The sequence below is a fragment of the Petaurus breviceps genome, unplaced genomic scaffold (assembly GCF_028583685.1).
Source record: "Petaurus breviceps papuanus isolate PSGF00001 unplaced genomic scaffold, PetGlider_PUasm1.0 179, whole genome shotgun sequence".
Taxonomy (NCBI): Eukaryota; Metazoa; Chordata; class Mammalia; order Diprotodontia; family Petauridae; genus Petaurus; species Petaurus breviceps.
Genome location: NW_027185779.1, coordinates 4387069 through 4408263, shown reverse-complemented (window position 1 = coordinate 4408263; position 21195 = coordinate 4387069). Strand labels below are relative to the sequence as shown.

General features: G+C 40.7%; 1 protein-coding gene across 4 annotated transcripts in view; it reads right to left on the bottom strand.

The window, feature by feature from the left end:
- VIRMA (vir like m6A methyltransferase associated) overlaps positions 1–5728 on the bottom strand; it is a 91376-nt gene extending 85648 nt beyond the window's left edge. For 3 of the 4 annotated variants that reach the window (XM_069086623.1, XM_069086624.1, XM_069086625.1), the window contains exon 1: positions 5485–5728. In XM_069086623.1, the coding sequence (XP_068942724.1) occupies positions 5485–5568 (84 nt within the window). In that variant the 5' untranslated portion in view covers positions 5569–5728. The remainder of the gene's footprint in view (positions 1–5484) is intronic. The other variant, XM_069086626.1, reaches the window with a different exon arrangement.
- Positions 5729–21195: the final 15467 nt, after the last annotated feature.

The window sequence follows — 21195 nt, the reverse complement described above, 5'->3', positions numbered from 1 at the left end:
AAGGAAGGAAGGAAGGAAGGAAGGAAGGAAGGAAGGAAGGAAGGAAGAAAGAAAGAAAGAAAGAAAGAAAGAAAGAAAGGACAAAGGTGGTAATTTCAGAAAAACACATGACAACACCCATATGAACTGATGGAAAGTGAAATGAGAAGGCACCAGAGATGCACAGAAATAGCAATGATATAATGATGATCAACTATGGAAGACTTGACTACTCTGATCAATACAATGATCCAAGACAATTCTAAAGGACTTGTGATGAAAGAATACTATGCACCAGCAGAACCAAGAGAACACTGTACACAATAACAGCCATAGTGTGCAAAGGACTGATTTTGATAGACTTAGACATTCTCAGCAATGCAAGAACCTAAAACAATTCCAGAAGACACATGATGGAAAATGCCAGTCACATCCAGAGAAACAACTATGGAGTCAGAATGCAGAATGAAGCAGACTATTTGCTTTTTCGTTTTGTTTTATTTTGGGGTTTTTTTCTTTCTCATGGTTTTCCCCATTCGTTATAATTCTTCTATGCAACATGACTAATGTGAAAATGTGTTTAATAGGAATATATGTGTAGAGCCCATATTAGATTGCAAGCCATCTTGGGGAGAGAAGGAGGAGGGAGGGGGAGAAAATTTAAAACTTATGGAAGTGAATGTTGAAAATAAAAAATAAATAATTTAATAAATTGGAAAAAAAAAAAGAGGAAAAAAAAGATTACTATCCACCTCCAGAGAGAGAACTGATGAACTCTGAGAGCAAATTGAAATACAATTTTGTTTCCTATATATTTTTTACCTTTTTCCCTTTGCGGGGCTGGGGGAGAGCAATATGGCTGATATGGTAACTATGGGGAAGTAAAATATTATTTAAAGAATAAAAAATAAAATAATATGGCTAATATGGAAACACATTTTGCATTATTTCATATACATTATTGATATAATTTTGCTTGTCTTCTCAATGGGTGGAGGAGAGGTGAGTGAGAGGGAAAGAATTTAAAAATGTAAAATCTAAAAAAAAGTTTTAAACATAATTTTTAAAGAAGAAAGAAAAGAAGCTGCTGGGCGAACTAGAAAGCAGTCTGGAAGAAATTACAGGTTTAGACAAACATCTCACAACAAAAGTAGGCAACATATTGTGCAAATCTTTTAATCCAACAATAATACCACTAGGAATACACCCCATGTGCATAATATAGAGAAAGGACAACGTACAAAAAAATATATTTATTGCAGCACTTTTCATTGTAAAGAACTGGAAACAAAGTGGGTGCCCATCAATTGGGAAAATCCACTTAACAAAGTAAGGCATATGAAGGTAAAAGAATGTTTTTGCATCACAAAAAATGACAAATATGACAGATTCAGAGCAACCTGGGAAAACCTGCACAAACTTATACAGAGTGAAATAAGCAGCTCAGGAAAACTACTTACACAATGACAACAATGAAAAAAAAATCCTAAAGGATTTCATAACTCTAATCAAGAAACTTTAAAAATAAAATAAAATGAGGGGTTACCTTAAAGGCCCATTCCAGCTCTAAATTTATGATATTATAACACCTCTCCCACATCCACAAGTCCTGCTTCTGCCTTCAAAATGCCTCTCAAATCTGTCTTTTCTATTTACACTGCCACTTGAGTCCATGCTCTCCTCACCATACTACCAACTGCTATAGTCTCCTAAATGGTGAGTGTCCTATCTCTTACTGGCAAATTATAATGTTTCTAGAGTTTCCTTTTCAATTCAATCCACCAAATATCTAGTTAAGCATGCTTGTGCCAAGTGTGGTGCTAGAACCTGGAAGATGACAGAGATGAATCATTTCACTTGCCTGCTCAAAAGCATCCTTCAATGACTCCCCAAGATCTGTAGAATGAAGCTCCAGCTCCTTAGCATGGAATTCAAAGCTGTTCATAATCAAGCTTTAATAGCTACTTACATGTCACATCATACTTAGAAGACTGTAAAATCAATGAGGGAACATACTACCTTTCATTTAATCTATCTTCCCCATCACCTAGAAAATAACAGGCACTTAACAAATGTTTGAGAAACCGTTTCAACACAAACCCTCAGCTTTAGACAAAACTGCTATAGTTACTGGCACTGGAACACATGGAATGATGCCCTTCTGGGTAACCAAATCATACTCATACTTCAAGATCCTGTCCAAGTCCTACCTGTTCTATAAAGCCTTCTCTGATCATTCCAGTTCAATGGTCTCTCCCTTCTTAGAATTTCTATAGCACTATAATGAAAAAAATTTGCACTTGGAGTAGACATGAAGACAAAAGACCTCCTGGCTATCATACTGGACAAATCACATAACTTCTCTAAACCCTTATTTTCTCACCTGAAAAATGGATGTAAAGGAGATACTACCTATATGGTGACATACTATAAATCACAGTTACAGTGAAGACCATGAGCCTCTCCCCACTATAGTCTCTGCATATTGCCTGGCAAATAGAAGGTATTTAATAAATGCTAGCTGACTGACTGAAAAGTGATGTGTAAATGAGCTATTATTTTATTATGACACTTAATCATAGACTATCATGAAAGGGAAAGTTTTAGATAGGGAGTCAGAGAACCTAGGATTTCTTATCCTGTCAACATGCTGAGGTAACCTTAGGAAAGTCATTTCCCTTTCTCTAGGCCTCAGTTTCCTTTTTTACAAAATGAGGAGTATGGATTACATCAATGATTGCCAACCATATGAGGAACTCTTTTTTACTTTAAAAAATCATGCAGAGGGGCAGCCAGGTAGCACAGCAAGTAAGAGCATCAGCCCCGAGTCGGGATGACCGGGGATCGAATCTGGGCTCAGACACTTAGCACCCACCCAGAAACACCTGGTCGTGTAACCTTGAGCAAGTTACTTAACCCTAATTGCTTTAAAAAAAAAATTATGCAGAACTCATGATAACAGCTGTACTATAAGTGTTCAATGACTAAGAAAATACATGACAAAAAGTTACTTTGAATGCAATAATGCTTTTAAATGAACTTATATTTTATTCTTTTTAGGACAATAAGATCTAACTACACTTGAATACAGCAATATATAAATTCAACTTTTTAAAAATGTAATCTACTTGATATGTTTTCTCATTTATTATACTGAGTCACACTACATATTTTGTTGACACTAAAGAGCAAAAATCACCATCATAGACTTACAGAATTTGGGACAGAAAAGACCTTAGTGACCTTCTAGTTCAACCTATACACAAAAGTAATCCCTGACTAAAACATACCCAAGTGGTCATCCAATCTCTGCTTGAAAACCTCCAAGTAGGGAGAAACTATCATTTCATGAGGTAGTCCATTCTACTTTTGAACAGTTCTAATTGTTAGGAAGCTTTTCTTGACATTAGGCCTGAATCTGCCTCTTTACAACTTTCATCCAACTGCTGCTCGCTACATCTTCTAGGGCCAAACACATTCATCTAATCCTTCTCTTCCCAGAATCACACTTCAAAATACTTGAACACAACTATCATGTTCCTCCTGAGCCTTCTTTTCTTTGGGCTAAACTTCCAGTTTCTTCAACCAATCCTCAAATGATATTTAAGGCCCAGAACTATCTCAGTGGCCCTCCTTAGGCACTTTTCATTTTATCAATGTTCTTCTTAAACAGAATGGAATACAATACTCCAAAAGAAGCCTGATGAGGACAGAACACAATGGTACCATCCCTGTCCTGGAAGATAGCTTACGCATCACTTAATGGAATCCAAGATCCATCCATATTAGTTTCTTTGGTTGCTACATCACACTGCTGGCTCATAGTAAGCTTGCAATCTACTAAAACCCTCAAGATCTTTTTCAGAACAAGTTACTTAACTATGCCTCTAAAACTTATAACTTGATTTTGTGTGTACCCAATTCAAATCTTTTTATTTACCCCTTTGAACTTCATCTTATTAGATTCAGTCCAATGCTCTAGCATGTCAAAATCCTTCTGCACCCAGACATCTAATGCTGTCCTCCCAGATTTGCGCCATCTTCAAATACGGTGAAGCAGCTCAGGAAAACATGATGAACATGCAATCTATTCCTTTATCTATGCCAAAGCCACTGATGATACCTGGCAAAAAGACATACTAGGGTCCCATTACAGTAACTCCTCCAGTATTCTTGGACTACAGGTTGGGGAATATTGAACTAGGTCATCTCTTATGTCCCTTCCAACCCTAACGTTCCTAAATTTCTTGGAGACTACAACCAAATATTATGTCTTTGTATTCTTCACATCAAAACATTGTCCATAATAAGCATTCAATAAATATTCATTGAACACTGTATTTCCTACAAAATGACACTACTAGAATGACCAATATCCCCATCAATGGCGTACCTTTTTTGTGTTATTTTTTGTTTTTTTTGTTGTTATTTTGTGTGTGTTATTTTAGAAGCTGTGTTGAATTTGTTCCGCTTCTTTCACAATTTCCACAAGTCTAGGAAGCACAGCAGTTTGCCCACAGTAGATGTTCAATACAAATTTACTGAATGAATTGCCCTGCCTGATCTCCAGCGCAAGAAAAGTAGCCTGGCTCATGTTATAGGTGCTGTCTGCAACCACAAAAAAAAAGCAGAGATCACTGTCCTACAGCCAAATGTTAACCTAATTAGCAAGGTGCTCTAAGAACTGACGAAAATATGCAAAGAAAATTAGCTTATGTACGCCTGAACCAGTTAATTAAACAGTTCTGGATACCCAAAATCAACTTCTGAAAACGTAAAGAGGAGCCAGAGGAGTTACTTTTATTCAGGTCAATGATTCCCCAACTGACTTTTCTGAACCCCGTTCTCTTCCAAATCTCCTAAAACATCCCCCTCTCCGAAAATTTGGCAAAAAGAGGAGGCTCAAGCAATAAGTATTATGGACTGCCAAGAGGTCTGAATCGGACAAGCTGCTCAATTTCCACGGTAAAAATAGTTAGAACCTGGACTTCCCACCTCCCGCCAGTAGGCAGAATGGAGCTGGGGTGGGAGGGAGGAAACGATAAAACAAGGGTCCAACAACTCAGAAGCATCAGCTCTACCTCCTTTTCTCTACTCCGAGGTGCTCTCCCTGACCTCTCAAGGACACGGCCCCGAGAGACCCCAGGGACCACGGTCATTCATTCCCCAGGTTTATCCTCCCTTCGCTGCAGGCCTAGAAGTGACCGCAAGAAGGGAGTGAGAAAAAAGGGGGTGGAAAGGCCGCGCTATGAAGTCGCCCTCCTCTCCCCTATGGAGACATCCCCCTACCGGGGGCGCAGGAGATGCTTCCCTCCCCACTCCCCCACCCACAGGACGGAGCTAGCACCAGGGCCGCGGCCACCCCCGGTGATCCCTCCGCAGGACGGCCGCCCCACCAAGAGGAAGAGGAAGGGGACAGCGATGGGGCCCCAGGCCCGTCCCTTGCGCTCCCTGAAGGGTCCCCTGGGTGAGGGGAAGGGGCTAGGCTGAGCCTGGCCTCATTACCTCAGCGCTGGGGTGCTTGAAAGTATCTAAAAATAGCAGCTCCATCGCCGAATCCACCGCCATGTTTGCCGCGGGCGGGGGCATGAGCAGGACTTCCGGGGTAACACAGAGACCGAGGCAGAGCAGCTGCGGCTGGAGCAGCACTTCCGTCGCTCAGCTCGCCTGCGCCGACCTCCAACTCTCCCTTGGCCTCCACGTTGTCCCTAGGCCCCACCCCGTCCCGTTCATCCGCCGATTCCTCCCCCCACCCCAGGCCTCCGCGGAGGGGAGGAGCCAGAGCTTCACAGCAATGCAACGGATGCCCGAAAGAGCCAAAAGATGGGGTGGTGCGGTGATCTTGGCCACGCTGGGCTACTTAGGGAGGCCCGGAAGAAGGAGGAAGCTTATGTCTCCGGGACCCACAGTTGTGGGGCGTCCTCCTCCGGCAGAAAATGAATGCGGCCACCGCCCTTTACGCGGAGATCTCGTTCCCCTGACCGGAGAAGGCCTGAGACCAGTCCTGCGGCCCTGCCCCGCCCCTTACGAGCTATGGGACCTTTAGCGAGCCCACCTAAGCGCCCAGAGCCCCACTTTGTCATCTGGAAAAATGGGTTTGGGGAGGCCGACCTGGAAGCCCCGTCCCAGGCCCTGGCCCAGTAACCTATTTAGTCTCTCGGTCGAGGAGTGGAGTTCACCAGTGAAATCAGGCCCAAAACAACTCAAAAACAAACCCAAAAAGTGTGGGGTGGAAGATGTGAAGTGACCAGCTAGAGCCGCTGCCTCCCGGGGTCTATAGGCTTTGTAGGCCTCCGGTCACGTGACCTAGTTTTAGTCTTGGCTTAATTCCCCCTTCCCCTACTGACTGGGGGCTCCCTGAGGGCAGGACCTAGGACTCACCTAACTTTCTGTACTTACAGGGAAGGCTGTGAGCCCATCAGCTTCCATGGGTCTTGGCGACAAGCAGTGAAGGGCTTGTTAGGTGCTGCTGAGTGGTGGGTGCCCCGATTGGAGGGATTAATATAATGGGCTCAAATCCTGCCTGGGATATTTGATTATAGGTGGGCAAGCAAGTCAGTTCACCTTTTCAGCTCCATTTTCTTCAGCTGTGAAACGGGGGTAATAACAGTATTTAGCATCCCAGGAGTGGTGCTCCCGTGAAGAGCTGGCATTCAGACTCCATGTGAAGACTTCCGGTATGGGGTATCCATTATCTCCCAAGGCAAACCATTCTGCTTTGAACAGCACTAATTTTTAGAAATCAAATCTAAATCTCCCCATCTGCAATAGCTCTTAGTCCTGCCTTCTGAGTTCAAGGGGAACAAACCTAATCTCCCTTCCACATTACAACAATTTAGAATATAGTACAAGTGTGTCCATATCACCCCATCCCCTAGTCTTCTCTCCCCTCTGCTCAATATCTTCAGTTCCTTTGACAGATCCCCATATGGCATGTTGCCCTGCCCTCTCACCTAAGTTGTCTAGCTCCAGTTTGTCAATGTTCTTCCTAAAATGTGGCAACCAGAAATGAATATATTACTCCACATGTGATAAAACCAGAATAAACAAGTAATATTTCCTCTCTTATTTAGAATACTATTTGACTTCACACTAGAATTTTTGGTTATCCTGTCCCAATATTGATCTTCATATCAAGCTCACAGTCCACTAAATTTCTAAACCTTTTTCATACAAACTTTTCCCTAGGCAAGTCTGTCTCTTCCTATAAAAGAGAAGCTGATTTTTTTAAACCCATGTACTATTTTACATTTATCTCTTAAATTTAATCTCTTATGTTTTACTCAGTTCTAACCTGTCAAAATCATTTTGGATCCTATCATTAAATGAGGTTAGCTGTGCCTCAGCATTTTGTCATCTGAAAATCTGATAAGCATACCATTTATAATTTCATGTCGCTGAATCAAAAGGAGTTAATCAAAGGAGTTCTCTTTGGTCATTTCGATAAGCATATCTCTTCTATGCAGTATGAATGAATCAATAAATCGAGCATTGTTGACTGGGGGGAAAGCTTTGTAACTACCATTTTTACTATGCCATTTGAGTAATGCTTCTGCTGAGTCTACTAGTTCGCTGGAGACTTGTAATCTTGTTAGGAGGATAGTGCGTACTATGTGTAAAGCACTCTGCTAAACTCTGAGAATATAAATAGAAAAATATGACAGTCTCTGTCCTCGAGGAGCTCATATTCTAATGGTGGGAACAACAGATATGGAAGGTTTCAGTTGCAAATCAAATGGAAAGATCCTATAGTCCTTAGAATGCAGCAGCAAAACAGATTCAATTCGTTTCAATTCAGTAAAGATTTATTAAGCATCTACTATGTGCCAAGCACTGTACTAAGTGCTAGAAATACAAAAAAGAGGCAAAAAAATAGTCTCTGTCCTCAAGGAGCTTACATTCTAATGGGGGAGACAACATGCAAACAAATACATACAAAGCAAGCTACATAAGGGATAGATAGGAAATAATTAACAGAGGGGAGGCATTGGAATTAAGAGGGTTTGGGGAAGGCTTCCTGCAGCAAGGATTTTAGTTGGGTCTTAAAGGAAGCCAGGGAGGTCAATAAGTGGCAGTGGAGGAAGGAGAGCATTCCAGGCATGGGGGACAGCCAGAGGTAAGAGATAAGAGTCTTATTAGTGGAACAGCCGGAAGACCAGTGTCACTATAGCAAAGAGTATGTTTTGGGGAATAAGGTATAAGAAGACCAGAAAGATAGAAGGGGGCTAGGTTATGAAGGACTCTGAATGCCAAACTGGGTACTTTGTATTTGTTCCTAGAAGCAATAGGAAGCCACTGGCATTTATTGAGTAGGGACAACATGGTAATGCTTTTTCTTTAATATCATTTCCACTATTTTGTGATGTTCAACCATTTAATAGTACCAAGGACTTCGGTGATCAGAATTTTCTTCTCTGGTTCTTTAATAATAGATGTGGCTAGCAGTTGCAGAGGAGATGCTGGTATGCATCTCCTGCTTCCCAGGATGATAGCTAAAGGCATTGACCTGGAAGCATTGCTATTACAAAGGCTCTTGTATTCTGGGCCCTGTGCTGTCTTCATTAGGGACTCAGGGGAGATGGTGGTAAAGTTAATAATGGTTGTTTGACCTTCCTGGGATATACCTCTCGTCTCTCAAGGTGCGTTGCTGCTTCTACAAGGCTGGCTTGTCTGTCCTGAGTGGCAATTGGTATGGACATTTGAGCATACCTCTCCCCTAAAAAAATAGACATACCAATTGTTGCCTTGTTGACAAACCAGATGTAGTTCTTTGAGTTTTAGGGACTGAGGTTATCCCCAAGAAGAGTACCTAGCAGGGATTCTGGAGAACAGAGTCTGATATGAGGAACCACTTCTCTGTGACTAACTAAAAGAAAATAGCAAATTGCATTCAGCCCTTTTTGTCTTCTTTACCTTTTTGCCTTTCATTTATCTTCTGCAGTGCCCATAGTATTATGAAGATACAGGGTGGGTAGGGGGTGAAGGGACAAACTTCTTCCCTCCCCCCTAACCTCCAGGAATAGTCAATGTCAACTTGCATTAGAAACACACAAGAAAATATCTGCTTACCTATTATGTAGCCTAAGAGGGCTTCTGAGAATAGTCTCTTTCAACCCATAATCTTCGCAGCAAACAAGGCTAACCTACAGGATCATAGGTTGAAAGTTGGAGGGGTCTTTGGAGGTCATCTAGTCTAACACCCTCATTTTAAAGATGAAGAAACTGAGACTCAGAGGAGTTTAAATTACTTCCCCAAGGTCACATAGGTAGAAAGAACCAGAGGTGGCATTCAAATATGTCCTCTGACCACAAACTAGTACACCTTCCAGACTTGCAGAAGCATGTGACAGAAGCAGAAGTGTGTTAACTCATTCAGTCTAAGGTGGTTCCTGAGCAATGTCCCAAATTGTTTCCTTGGCAGTATGATGCTGTAATGGAACTGTAAATTTTTAAGATCTTCCCTGCCCCTAGGCTAAAGTGCACCTGGAGCCTGGGGTGGGAGGCTTGTTTTTCAGTAGATACTTTTTGATTAGCCAATGAGTCAATAAGGTTGTTACATTCTCTGAGCCAGGAGAAGGCCATATAAGCCCTGATGTGCAGCTTTGTTTTGGGGGCTCACTTTGAGAAGTGTTCTGTGATTTGATCTGGATTCTGGTAAGCCGTTGTTGAGAGCCCCCCCGCCCCCGCTTTGAAAAACCCAGATGTTGAAACCCAGATGTTGATTTGGTATGGATGTAATGGTTGGACAGTTTGGAAACTGTCTACTTGATCTGTTTCTCTGTCTTGATAATTCTGTCTGTATATTCTGAAGTTCGGGGTGCTGACCTTTTTCCACTGAACTAGGTAAACGATACATATTTGACTGATTAAAGTAAGCTTGTTAACCCATTTTGAGTTGCTTTCCTTTATCAAAGCAGATCTAAGAACCTGTGTTGGCAGCAAACCCTGGGGACACTTGGGGTGCTTGCTGCTACAGATGCTGGAGTCAATAGTTATCTAGGTAGAGGAGGGAGATTTTTCTGGGAAGCACCAGCCTTTAGGGCTTTCTGAGGATAACTCTAAGTTCAAGAATCATATAGCTTTCTAACAAGTAAAGCATGATATGGAAATATAGCCTTCTAGCCGGTCAAGAGAAATTTTATAGGCAGCCCTAACCACAAGGATTACCTTTAGAATATACCCAAGTAAAAGATTTTAGGGATCAGACCCTCTAGGAGACAGAAGAGAATTTCCTTAGCAGCATTCTCTTGAAGAAAGAAGAGGATCACCAACCTGGCTTCTGCAACCAGAGAAACACTAAAAGTTAAAAGCCACATCATGGGATGGAGAGAGAGACCTTGCCCACCCCTGTTAACTATAGTGAGTGATTTAAGCAGTGCAGGTCTAGTGGAAAAAGCTTCATTTTAGGCAGTATCACAAAGTTTTGGAATGTGAAGCATTAATGGAATACAAGTTCTTCCCTGTACATTTATAGATCTATGTTACTACATGTGTTCCCTTTTTCTCCTTGGAACAGGGGCCATGTTCCCAGGTCTAAATCAAGGCCCCCATCCCTGCAGATGTCTGTACTCCCCAGTCTGGTGATGTGTGTAAATAGCCAATCTAATTCTAGGCTGGGGCAGGTAGGTCACCTGGAGATTATGCTGGCTCTTCACCAGGCCAGCTGCTCTGCCGCTGGGAGATAGGAGATTGCTTATAGTTGTTCTCTCTCCCTCTGTCAAAGACAATCATCTCCACAACCACACAATGGTGGGTCAACCTAACAATATCAGCCTGGAGATTCTCCTTGCTTCTATCTGCACATAAAAGCAGCTTCAACATGAACATAAGACTGTGGTCTTGTTAGGACTATGAAGCAACTGTGTGGCCTATGGGATGATGGTAAAAATATTCAATTCCTGATTCTTCCTAACACTTAAGACAAGAAGCAGTGGAGTCCTAGGAGCAGGCTTGTCTTCGGTAGCTATCTTTTTAATAATCTATTTAATAATTCATTCTAGAATATTTTTCCAAGGACTGAAGTTCATTGGCTTATAGTTTGCAGTTAAGAATTTTTCATTTCTTACTGTGAGGAATAAAAGATAGATAACCTTAGGGCTAAGGAGGTTTCTATGAAATATGAAAACACTGATCAAGAGGCAGAGAGCTAGCTTTGGAGTCAGAAAGAATGAGGTTCAAGTCCCACATATGGCTATTTCCCTAAGCAAATAATTTAACATCTCTTTGCCCCCAGAAAACCTTCTAAGTAAAAGAGCAAGTGCCAGTCTGCCTTGGCAGAGGGAATTCCTCACCCTTAGCACCTGTAGCTATGAAATTGCTAGCTTGGAGAACGAAAGTGTAACAGTGACTGCTTTGGCATTCACATCCCAAAAATCAGATAAATTATATTTCACCCCTTCCCCTGGATTCTCCCATAACCATAGAGGGATTAAGGAGTATCTAGTTTCTGCTACTGGCTCAAGCCCACCAGTTATATCCCTCAGTTTTAGGGCTTCAGTTCAACTTAACAGTTAGATTAGCTATGAAAAAGGAATATTTACTTCAAAAGTATAATAAAAACATACAGACAGTTCCCCAAAAAACTTAGGGGCATGGTGGGGGTGGAAGTTCTGAAGACTAAATTCACAACTTAACCCAGTTCCAAGATAGCATATTCCCAACAGCCTCCAAGAGGTACCCAGTCTTCTCAAGGATTCCCTACTGTGCTTAGCAACAACATTTGGCTAAGAATCCAAGGTCACAGTGGCTCAGACCCCTGGATCCAGGGACTCCACTCACTGCAATTAGGACTAAAAAGGACAAACAGAATAGACCAGCACCCCACCTAAGCCCATTTCTTGGGGTCACAGAGCCAAAGGAGAAGGTGGCCCTTTCTCTCCTCCAGCTTAGTGCCCATGCTGTGAATGAACAAGATCTTCACCCCAAGATGCTAATGGAGACCAGCTTGGTAGTGTTAAAGACACAGACATTTCTGGCTATGTAGCCAATGTGAAAAAGGCTGCTCCTTCTCCCAGAATTAAGTCCCTGGAATCTCCCAAATGGCTGCCTAAATCTTAGGTGATCTGGGGATACTTCAGCACAAAAAAGGAAAGAAGGAAGGAAGGAAAGACAATACAGAGGAAAGCCTCCTATATGTGGAAGATTGATGGGAGGATATGAACAAGAATTACATAGTGTAACAAAGATTGAATAGTCTGCAATGATGACATCACAGATCCATCCAAGTATACAATGCATGATTAACAGTGTCATTAGTAAGATTACTAAATTACTCAAAAACCCTAAAGTTATCTTTATTCATTTGCATCAAGATCATAAGATGAGTTTGTTTTTCATTGTTATCTTTGTTGCTTTTAAATTGTTTTTCTCTCCTCTCTATATATTTGCTTTTATTTTTCTTTGTGTCCCTGAGACAATCTCATGCTAAATACAGAATCCGAGGACTAAAAAACACCAGAAGAAAACAATTTTTGAGTTGCTATAAATAAGATCTCTTTACTGACAATGGCTATTATAAATGTTTTCTGAAAGGGGAAAAGTACATAACTACATGTAACTACTGGGAGGACTCTAAGTTAATGAGGCTCTCTTGTCTTCTCCCAGCTATTGTTGACCTCAAACCTGAATTCAAATCTATTACAAAGAACCATATTACACAAGACGACCTAGTCAAATTTTCCTCATATGGGCCAGTAACTGCAGCTTTCATAGTTATTTTATGCCTTCACCAAAGTGGTCAGGAAGAAAGTGTGACATAGAATAAACTAGGGAGAGCATCAAAGCTATATGCTTACTTTACAGTAAAGTTTGGGCTCTTATAGAGCCTAATGTTAAACTTAATAAACACTGTGCATAATCAAAACAACTATGAGGTACCACCTCACACCTATCAGATTGGCTAACATGACAAAACAGGAAAACAATAAATGTTGGAGAAGATGTGGGAAAGTTGACCCACTAATTCATTGTTGGTGGAGCTGAGAGCTAATCCAACCATTCTGGAGGGCAATTTAGAGCTATGCCCAAAGGGCTATAAAAATGTGTATACCCTTTGACCAAGCAATACTGTTTTAGGGCTGTATCCCAAAGAGATCATAAAAATGGAAAAAGGACCCACATGTACAAAAATATTTATACCATCTCTTTTTGTGGTGGGAAGGAACTAGAAATAGAGGGGATACCCATCAATTGTGGAATGGCTGAACAAGCTGTAGTATATGACTGTAATGGAATACTATTGTGCTATAACAAATGATGAATAGGGGGAGGCTAGGTGGCACAGTGAATAGAGCATCAACCCTGGAATCAGGAGGACCTGAGTTCAAATCCGGCCTCAGACACCTAACACAAAACTAGATGTGTGACCTTGGGCAAGTCACAACCCCAATTGCCTTATCTTCCCCCCTCCAAAAAGCAAAAAAAGAAAAAAGAAAGAAATTATGAATAGGTGGACTTCAGAAAAACCTGGAAAGACTTATATGAACTGATGCTGAGTGAAGTGAGCAGAACCAGGAGAATACTGTGCACAGTAACAGCCACAGTGTGTGATGACTGATTTTGATAGACTTAGTCCTTCTCAGCAAAGCAAGGACCTAAGACAATTACAAAAGACTCATGATGGAAAATGCCATCCACATCCCCAGAAAGAACTATGGAGCTGAAATGCAGAGTGAAGCAGACTGTTTTCTGTTTTGTTTTATTTTGTTCTTTTTCTTTCTCATGATTTCTCCCATTCATTATAATTCTTCTATGCAACATCATTAATGGGATAATGTGTTTAATAAGAATTTATGTGTAAAGCCTATATCAGAATGCATGCCATCTTGGGGAGGGAAGAGGGTGGAAGGGAGAAAAATTTAAAACTTAAAGAAGTAGATGTTGTCAACTAAAAATATATAAACTAATAAAAAAAATAAACAATATGCATTCCAGTCTTTCTAGTAGTCCTAAGGCATAGTTCATATTGGCCTATCATTAAGTTAATATCATATTATTTAATATCATTAAGCTATGATCAGATAATAAAACAACATGAGTACTAAGCTAGCTTCAAAGCATATAACCCCAAGCACTATATCTTCCCATTTTTGTCCTCCTGCAATGTTTCATGTTGGTCTAGAGGTGACCCTAGCTTCTCATAAGCTATGTTGGTAGTATAGAAGTTCTTGCAGTTCCTATCAAGTTGGAAAGAATTAGGGAATGGTCCGTTGACAGAATGTATGTCTATTTTTTCAGACCCTGTTCAGATAACTTGGAGAGGCTCATCACCAGAGGGGGAATGGATTTCTCAGACAGGGCAACCCCCAAAGACCAGTTACCCAATCATAGAGGGGTGGCAGTCTTCCATTGTGTATGGAATTTCCACCATGGCAATTTTATTCATAAATCTTTGAAGTTTTGAAGGAGAATCTCATGAGGCCACCATTTCAGTCATCTCTGAGCTAAAAAACAAGATGTATAGTTAGGGATATGAAGGTTAGATGCAGTAATAAACTTTTTCCTGTTCAGTCATTTCATTCATATCCTACTCTTCATGACCTTGTAAGGGTTTTTTCTTGGCTAGAATATAGGAACTATTCTGAAATAATTTTGACATCTCTTTCTCCAGCTCATTTTACAGAAGAGGAAACTTAGGCAAATGGAGTTAAGTTACTTGCCCAGGATCACACAGGTAATAAGTGTCTGAAGCCAGATTTGACCTCACGGAGATGAGTCTTCCTGACTTCAGGTCAAGCACTCTATCCACTGCACCACCTAGCTGCCCAGTGATACACCAGGAACTAGGAAAAGATGCTTGGGGGTAAGGGTGGAAGAAGATGAAGTGGCAAAACTTCTCTATGCAATGATGGCAACAACAACAATAGTAATAGATGCATTTACATAGCACTTTACAGTTTGAAAAGAACTTTACATATTAATTTGTTCGATCCTCATCATCCTATGAGGTAGGTGTCCTTACTATCCCCATTTTGCAGAAGGGGAAACTGAATCTCAGAGGAATTCAATGACTTGTCCACGGTCACACTGGCAGTATGAATCTGAGGCAGGATTTGAACCTAACCTTGACTTTGACCAGTAGCAATTGTATTTTCCTCTGAGGACTGATATCTTAGACATGTCAGAGATTCTGCCCAAAAGCCATCCAACCTAATAACCACCATCACTACTGCTGATTCATATGGGAATGAATGACAATAACCTTAAGAATTCTGCAAATTCTCTGAAAGTTCAAGGACCTCAAGGTGCTGTTGATGGTTTTATCTCATTCCCTTAAAGGTTGAGACCTGAAGCAAGCAGAAGGTGAACATTTGTTCATGGATACATAAATGGTGTTGAAAAATGGAATTTAGGTGGAACCAAGATGGTGGAATAAAAGCAGGAACCTGCTTGAACTTGCCCCCAAACCCTTCCAAATACCTGTAAAAAATGACTCGAAACAAATTCTAGAGCTGCAGAACCCACAAAATGACACAATGAAACACATCTCCAGCCCAACAGCCTAGAAGACCAACAGGAAGGGTATGTTGCATCAGGCTAGGAGTAGAGCACAGCTCTGCATGGTCTGCAACAGATACAACAAGACCAGAGCAGGCCTCAGGGGACTAAATTGCTGGCAGCTGGGGCAATTTCTAGACCTCTCAACCCACAAATGTCGAGAACAGTGTGGAAGGTCAGTGGGTGACTCGGGTGAAAGAGAAACACGTGGTCCAGCCCCAGTGCCAGGGCAGCAGAGGTGGCAGCAGTGATGATGGCGGCAGCAGCAGCAGCAGCAATGGTGCTTCCAGAGCTTTGGGCCTACAGATGGTGGGGGATACCACTGAAAACAATGATCAAAAAAAGAACCTAGATATCATCTTCCAAGAAATTATCAAGGAAAACTGCTCTACTATTCTAGAATCAGAGGGTAAAATAGAAATTGTAAGAATCCATCAATCACCTCTTGAAAGAGATCCCCAAAGGAAACTCCTAGAAATACTGTAGCCAAATTCCAGAGTTCCCAGGTCAAGAAGAAAATATTACAAGCAGCCAGAAAGAAACAATTCAAGTATTGTAGAAATACAATCAGGATAACACAAGACCTCATAACTTCTACATTAAGGAATATGATATTCTGGAGATCAGAGTAGCTAGAATTAAAACCAAGAATCACCTACCCAGCAAAACTGAGTATAATACTTCAGGGGAAAAAATGGATATTCTATGAAATAGAGAACTTTATAAGCATTCTTGCTGAAAAGACTAGAACTGAATAGAAAATTTGACTTTCAAATAGAGAAGCATATAAAGGTAAACAGGAAAGAAAAATCACAAGGGACTTATTAAAGTTGAACTGTTTACATTCCTACATGGAGAGATGATATTTGTAACTCATGAGACCTTTCTCAGTATTATCTAGATAGATAGATAGATAGATAGATAGATAGATAGATAGATAGATAGGTAGATAGATGACACAGGGTGAGTTGAATATGAAGGGATGGTATCTAAAAAATAAAATTAAGGGATGAAAGAGGAATATATTGGGAGAAGGAGAAAGGGAGAGATAGAATGTGGTAAATTATTACATAAAAGAGACAAGAAAAAGGTTTCACACTGGAGGGAAAGAGGGGGGAGGTGAGAGGGAATGAGTGAACATTGGATTTGGTTTAAGGAGGGAATAATTTACACAATCAATTGGGTAGCTTACCTACAGGAAAGTAAGGGGAAAGGAGATGAAGGAGGGAATGTTAGAGGGGAGGGCAGATTGGGGAAGGGGTAGTCAGAAGCAAACACTTTTAAAGACAAGGTCAAAGGAGAAAACAGAATAAGCGGGGGCAGGATAGGATGGAGGGAAATATTCATAACACTATTATTATGGAAGTGTTTTGCTTAACTACACAAGTATAACCTTTATTGAATTGCTTGTTTTTTCAATGAGGGTGGGTGGGGAGGGAAGAAGGGAGAGAATTTGTAACTCAAAGTTTTAAAAACAAATGTAAAAAATTTTTACATGCAACTGGGAAATAAGATATACATGTAATGGGGTAGAGATATCTATCTTGCCCTACAAGAAAATAAGGGGTAAGAAGATAAGAGAAGGGGCTATGATAGAAGGGAGGACAGACTGGGGGAAGGGGCAATCAGAAAGCACTCCATCTTGGGGTAGGGGTGAGAGGAAAAATAGGGAGAAAATCTGGAGCTCAAAATCTTGTGGAAATAAATGCTGAAAACTAAAAATTAATTAATTATATTTTTTAAATGGGATTTAATTTTTACACCATGGCTTAAGACACTGAAATAATGACTTCCAGAGTATAATAGATGTTCTAGTAGTGTAATGGGGGGCTGGCCCAGTCCTGAATATATCTGCAGGTAACCCACACAGCTGTTTAGTGAGTCTGCTACAGGAAGTATATATAATGACCCAGAATGGAAGCACACAGCTCTCTATTTCAGGGCATGTATTGGTATTCTGTGAATATTTCCTGTCTATTATTTAGTGAAGAAAAGCCTTTTAGTTTACTGCTAAGCTGGAACTGAGGCCCTAACCAGTTGAATGATCCCCTTCTCCACCTGGCAGTTTGAAAGAAGGGGAGAAAGATCTGTAAGCCCACAGTGAGGAAACCCTTATTCCACCTACTTGCCATGAGGCTTCAAATTCACATAGCACCTATGAGGTAAGCACTCACATAGACATCAGAAGTAAGACAAGGACATTCTCAAGGTCTCTTTGGAGAATTTTGGAATCAATTGTGAAACATGAGAAACATTGACATAAGACCGCCCAGCTTGGCGTGCCAGATCAAAGAAGGTTCTTTGCTCTAAGAGCAAAGTAGAATTTTAGTATCTCAAAAGAAATGTGAAATCCAATCATTTTGGAGAGCAATTTGGAACTATGGCCAAAGGGCTATAAAAATGTACATATCTTTTTTTTTTCTTTTTGGAGGGCAATTGGGGTTAAGTAACTTGCCCAAGGTTACACGGCTAGTTGTGTGGGGAGAGGGAGGGGGGGGTGCTAAGTATCTGAGGCCAGAACTGAATTCAGGTCCTCCTGACCCCAGTGCCAGCGCTTTACTCACTGTGCCACCTAGCCGCCCCAATTGTAATGGGAATGCAGATTTGGAAGATCTTCCCTCCCCTAGGCTAAAGTGCACCTGAAGCCTGGGGTGGGAGGCTTGTTTTTCAGTAGATACGTCTTGATTGGCCAGTGAGTCAATAAGGTTGTTACATTCTCTGAGCCAGGAGAAGGCTATATAAGCCCTGATGTGTAGCTTTGTTTTGGGACTCACTTTGAGAAGTGTTCTGTGATTTGATCTGAATTCTGGGAAGCCGTTGTTGAGAGTCCCCCGGCTTTGAAAAACCCAGATGTGGAAACCCAGATGTTGACTGGGTATGGATGTAATGGTTGGACAGTTTGGAAATCTGTCTACTTGATCTGTTTCTGTCTTGATAATTCTGCCTGTATACTTTGAAGTTCGGAGTGCTGACCTTTTCTCCTGAACAAGGTACATGTCTGACTGATTAAAGTAAGCTTGTTAACCCACTTTGAGTTGCTTTCCTTTAACAAAGCAGATCCAAGAACCTGTATGGGCAGCAAACCCTGAGGATGTGCTTGGGGTGCTTGCTGCTACACCAATGTGCATATCTTTTGACCTAGTGATACCACTTCTAGGTCTGTATCCCAAAGAGATCATACAAATAGGAAAAGGATTTTTTATATTTATATTTATATTATATTTATAGCAGCTCTTTTTGTAGTGGTCAAGAATTGGAAAATGAGGGGATGACTATCAAGTGGAGAATGACTAAACAAGTTGTTTACACTATTGTGCTATAAGAAATAATGAGCAAGTAGACTTCAGAAAAACCTGGAAAGACTTATATGAGCTGATGCTGAATTAGGGAAGCAGAATCAGGAGAAAATTGTAACAGCCACTTGTGCAATGACTAACTTTGATAGACTTGGCTCTTCTCAGCAATGCAAGGACCTAAGAAAACTCCAAACAGCTCATGATGGAAAATGCTATCCACATCCAGAGGAAGAATTATAGAGTCTGAATGCAGATTGAAGCATAATATTTGCTCTCTCTCTTTTTTGTTTTGTTTTGTTTCTTCTTTCTTGTGGTTCATTTGATTGGTTATAATTCTTCTTTACAACATGACTAATGTGAAAATATGTTTAATATGAATGTATGTATATATAGAGCCTATAGAAGACCGTCTTCGGGGGAGGGGAGGAGAGGGAGTGGGAGAAAATTTAAAATTCAAAGCTTGTGGAATAGAATGTTGTAAACTAAAAATTAATTAATTTAAAAAAAATAAAATCATGAAGCTTAAGTCTTCTAAAGGGGAAAAAAAAAAGAAATGTGAAATGTGCAAATTTAGAGACATCTCCACTCCAAATGTTCATATGGACTATTCGTGCCCAACCTGTGGTAGAGCCTTCCAAGGTCCTGTTGGTCTGATCAGCCACAGTGGGACATACTGTATCTGAATCCCAAAATAGTGATATCATCTTGGTCCTCTTTAAGAATGATGGACCGGGACGGGGGAGGGGACAAGGAGCTAGGTGGCACAGTGAATACAGCATGGGCCCTGTAGTCAGAAGGATCTGAGTTCAAATCCGACCTTAGACACTTAACAATTACTAGCTATGTGACCTTGGGCAAGTCACTTAACCTAACTGCCCTGCCTTACCCCCTTCAAAAGCAAAACAAACAAAAAAAAGAATGATGGACAGCAACCACCACTGCCTATGTTGCATTCTTTTTGTCCCTGTTGTATGTATTCTTTCTTGTCCTTAGGTAAAGGAGGATTGGAACACATATGATGCCTGGCATATCATAATAGTTAACATTTATATAATGCTTTAAGGTTCACAAAGCACTTTACTAAGATTATCTCACTTTGTCTCTACCACAACCCTGGGAAGTAGCTGCTATTATTAAACTATTTTGCAGATGAGAAAAATGAGACAGAGAGTGACTTGCCAAGTTTACATAGCCACTAATTATCTGAGGCCAGAGATGAACTCAGGTCTTCCTGATTCCAGGTTTCCCATTCTATCTATTTTATCACCTTTTTGCCTCTAGCAGATGCTTAATTAATGTTTGTTGACTGGTGGAGGACAGCCTATGTATCTTATGGGAACTGGAAAGATAGCTGGACATAATCAGAGCCCAACCAGGGCTCTTACTGACTTGCCAGTAAGAATATACCTTTAAATACCAGTTCTCCACTTCTCCAGGATGAATATAAGTTTCCTGAAGCAATGGCTAGGTTCTTTAAAAAAATATATATACACACAAGGTTCTTTAAAAAAAATATATACACACACACACACACATATATATATATATATATACTCAGCATATAGCATTGGAGCTTACTCATAGTGTATACTTAATAAATTTCATTAAATTGAAGAGGATGCCAGGAAAGATAAAAGTTTGCTTCAAAGTGACTGAATTATTCTTATAAAATTTTCAGATGATACAAAACTGGGAAGGATTGCTAATATATTGGATGACAGACTCAGGAGCCTGGAAGACCTGATTGACTTAGGACAGATGTTAACATGAGTAATTAATATTCTACATACAAAGCAAAGATAATCTTTTTCTTTTTTGGAGGGGGGAGGGCAGGGAAATTGGGGTTAAGTAACTTGCCCAAGGTCACACAGCTAGTAAGTGTTAAGGGTCTGAGGCCAAATTTGAACTCAGGTCCTCCTGACTCCAGGGCCCATGCTCTATTCACTGAGCCACCTAGCCACCCCAACAAAGATAATCTTGCTTCAATATATGCCAAGATAATAGATGAGAGTACCTCCTCATTGATTTAACTAGAAGAAAAATATGGAGCAAAATGTATGGTGGGAAAAGAATGACAAATGAAAAGTGATAGAATTATGAAATTAATTTTAAAAAGAAACAGGTCAAGTGGAGAAAAAAGAATGGGGGAGGGAGAGGGGAAAGAGAGAGAAAGAGGAGAAACCAGGAAACAATAATGCAATGCAAAGATTAAAGAGTTTAAAAAGAAATTGCTAGAAAACCAGTAGTGAAATTATCCCTTCGTTGTCATTTATCAGCTGAGATGCTGCCTCCAGATAAATTGTCTGGTCTTCTAAAAGATGAGTAGAAGTCATTTGACATGAGGAAAGAAAACAAGAATTGGGACATGACCTTTTAAAAATTTTTTCCTCTCCTCTTTCCCGTGGCAGGTCTGAAGCGGGGTGGC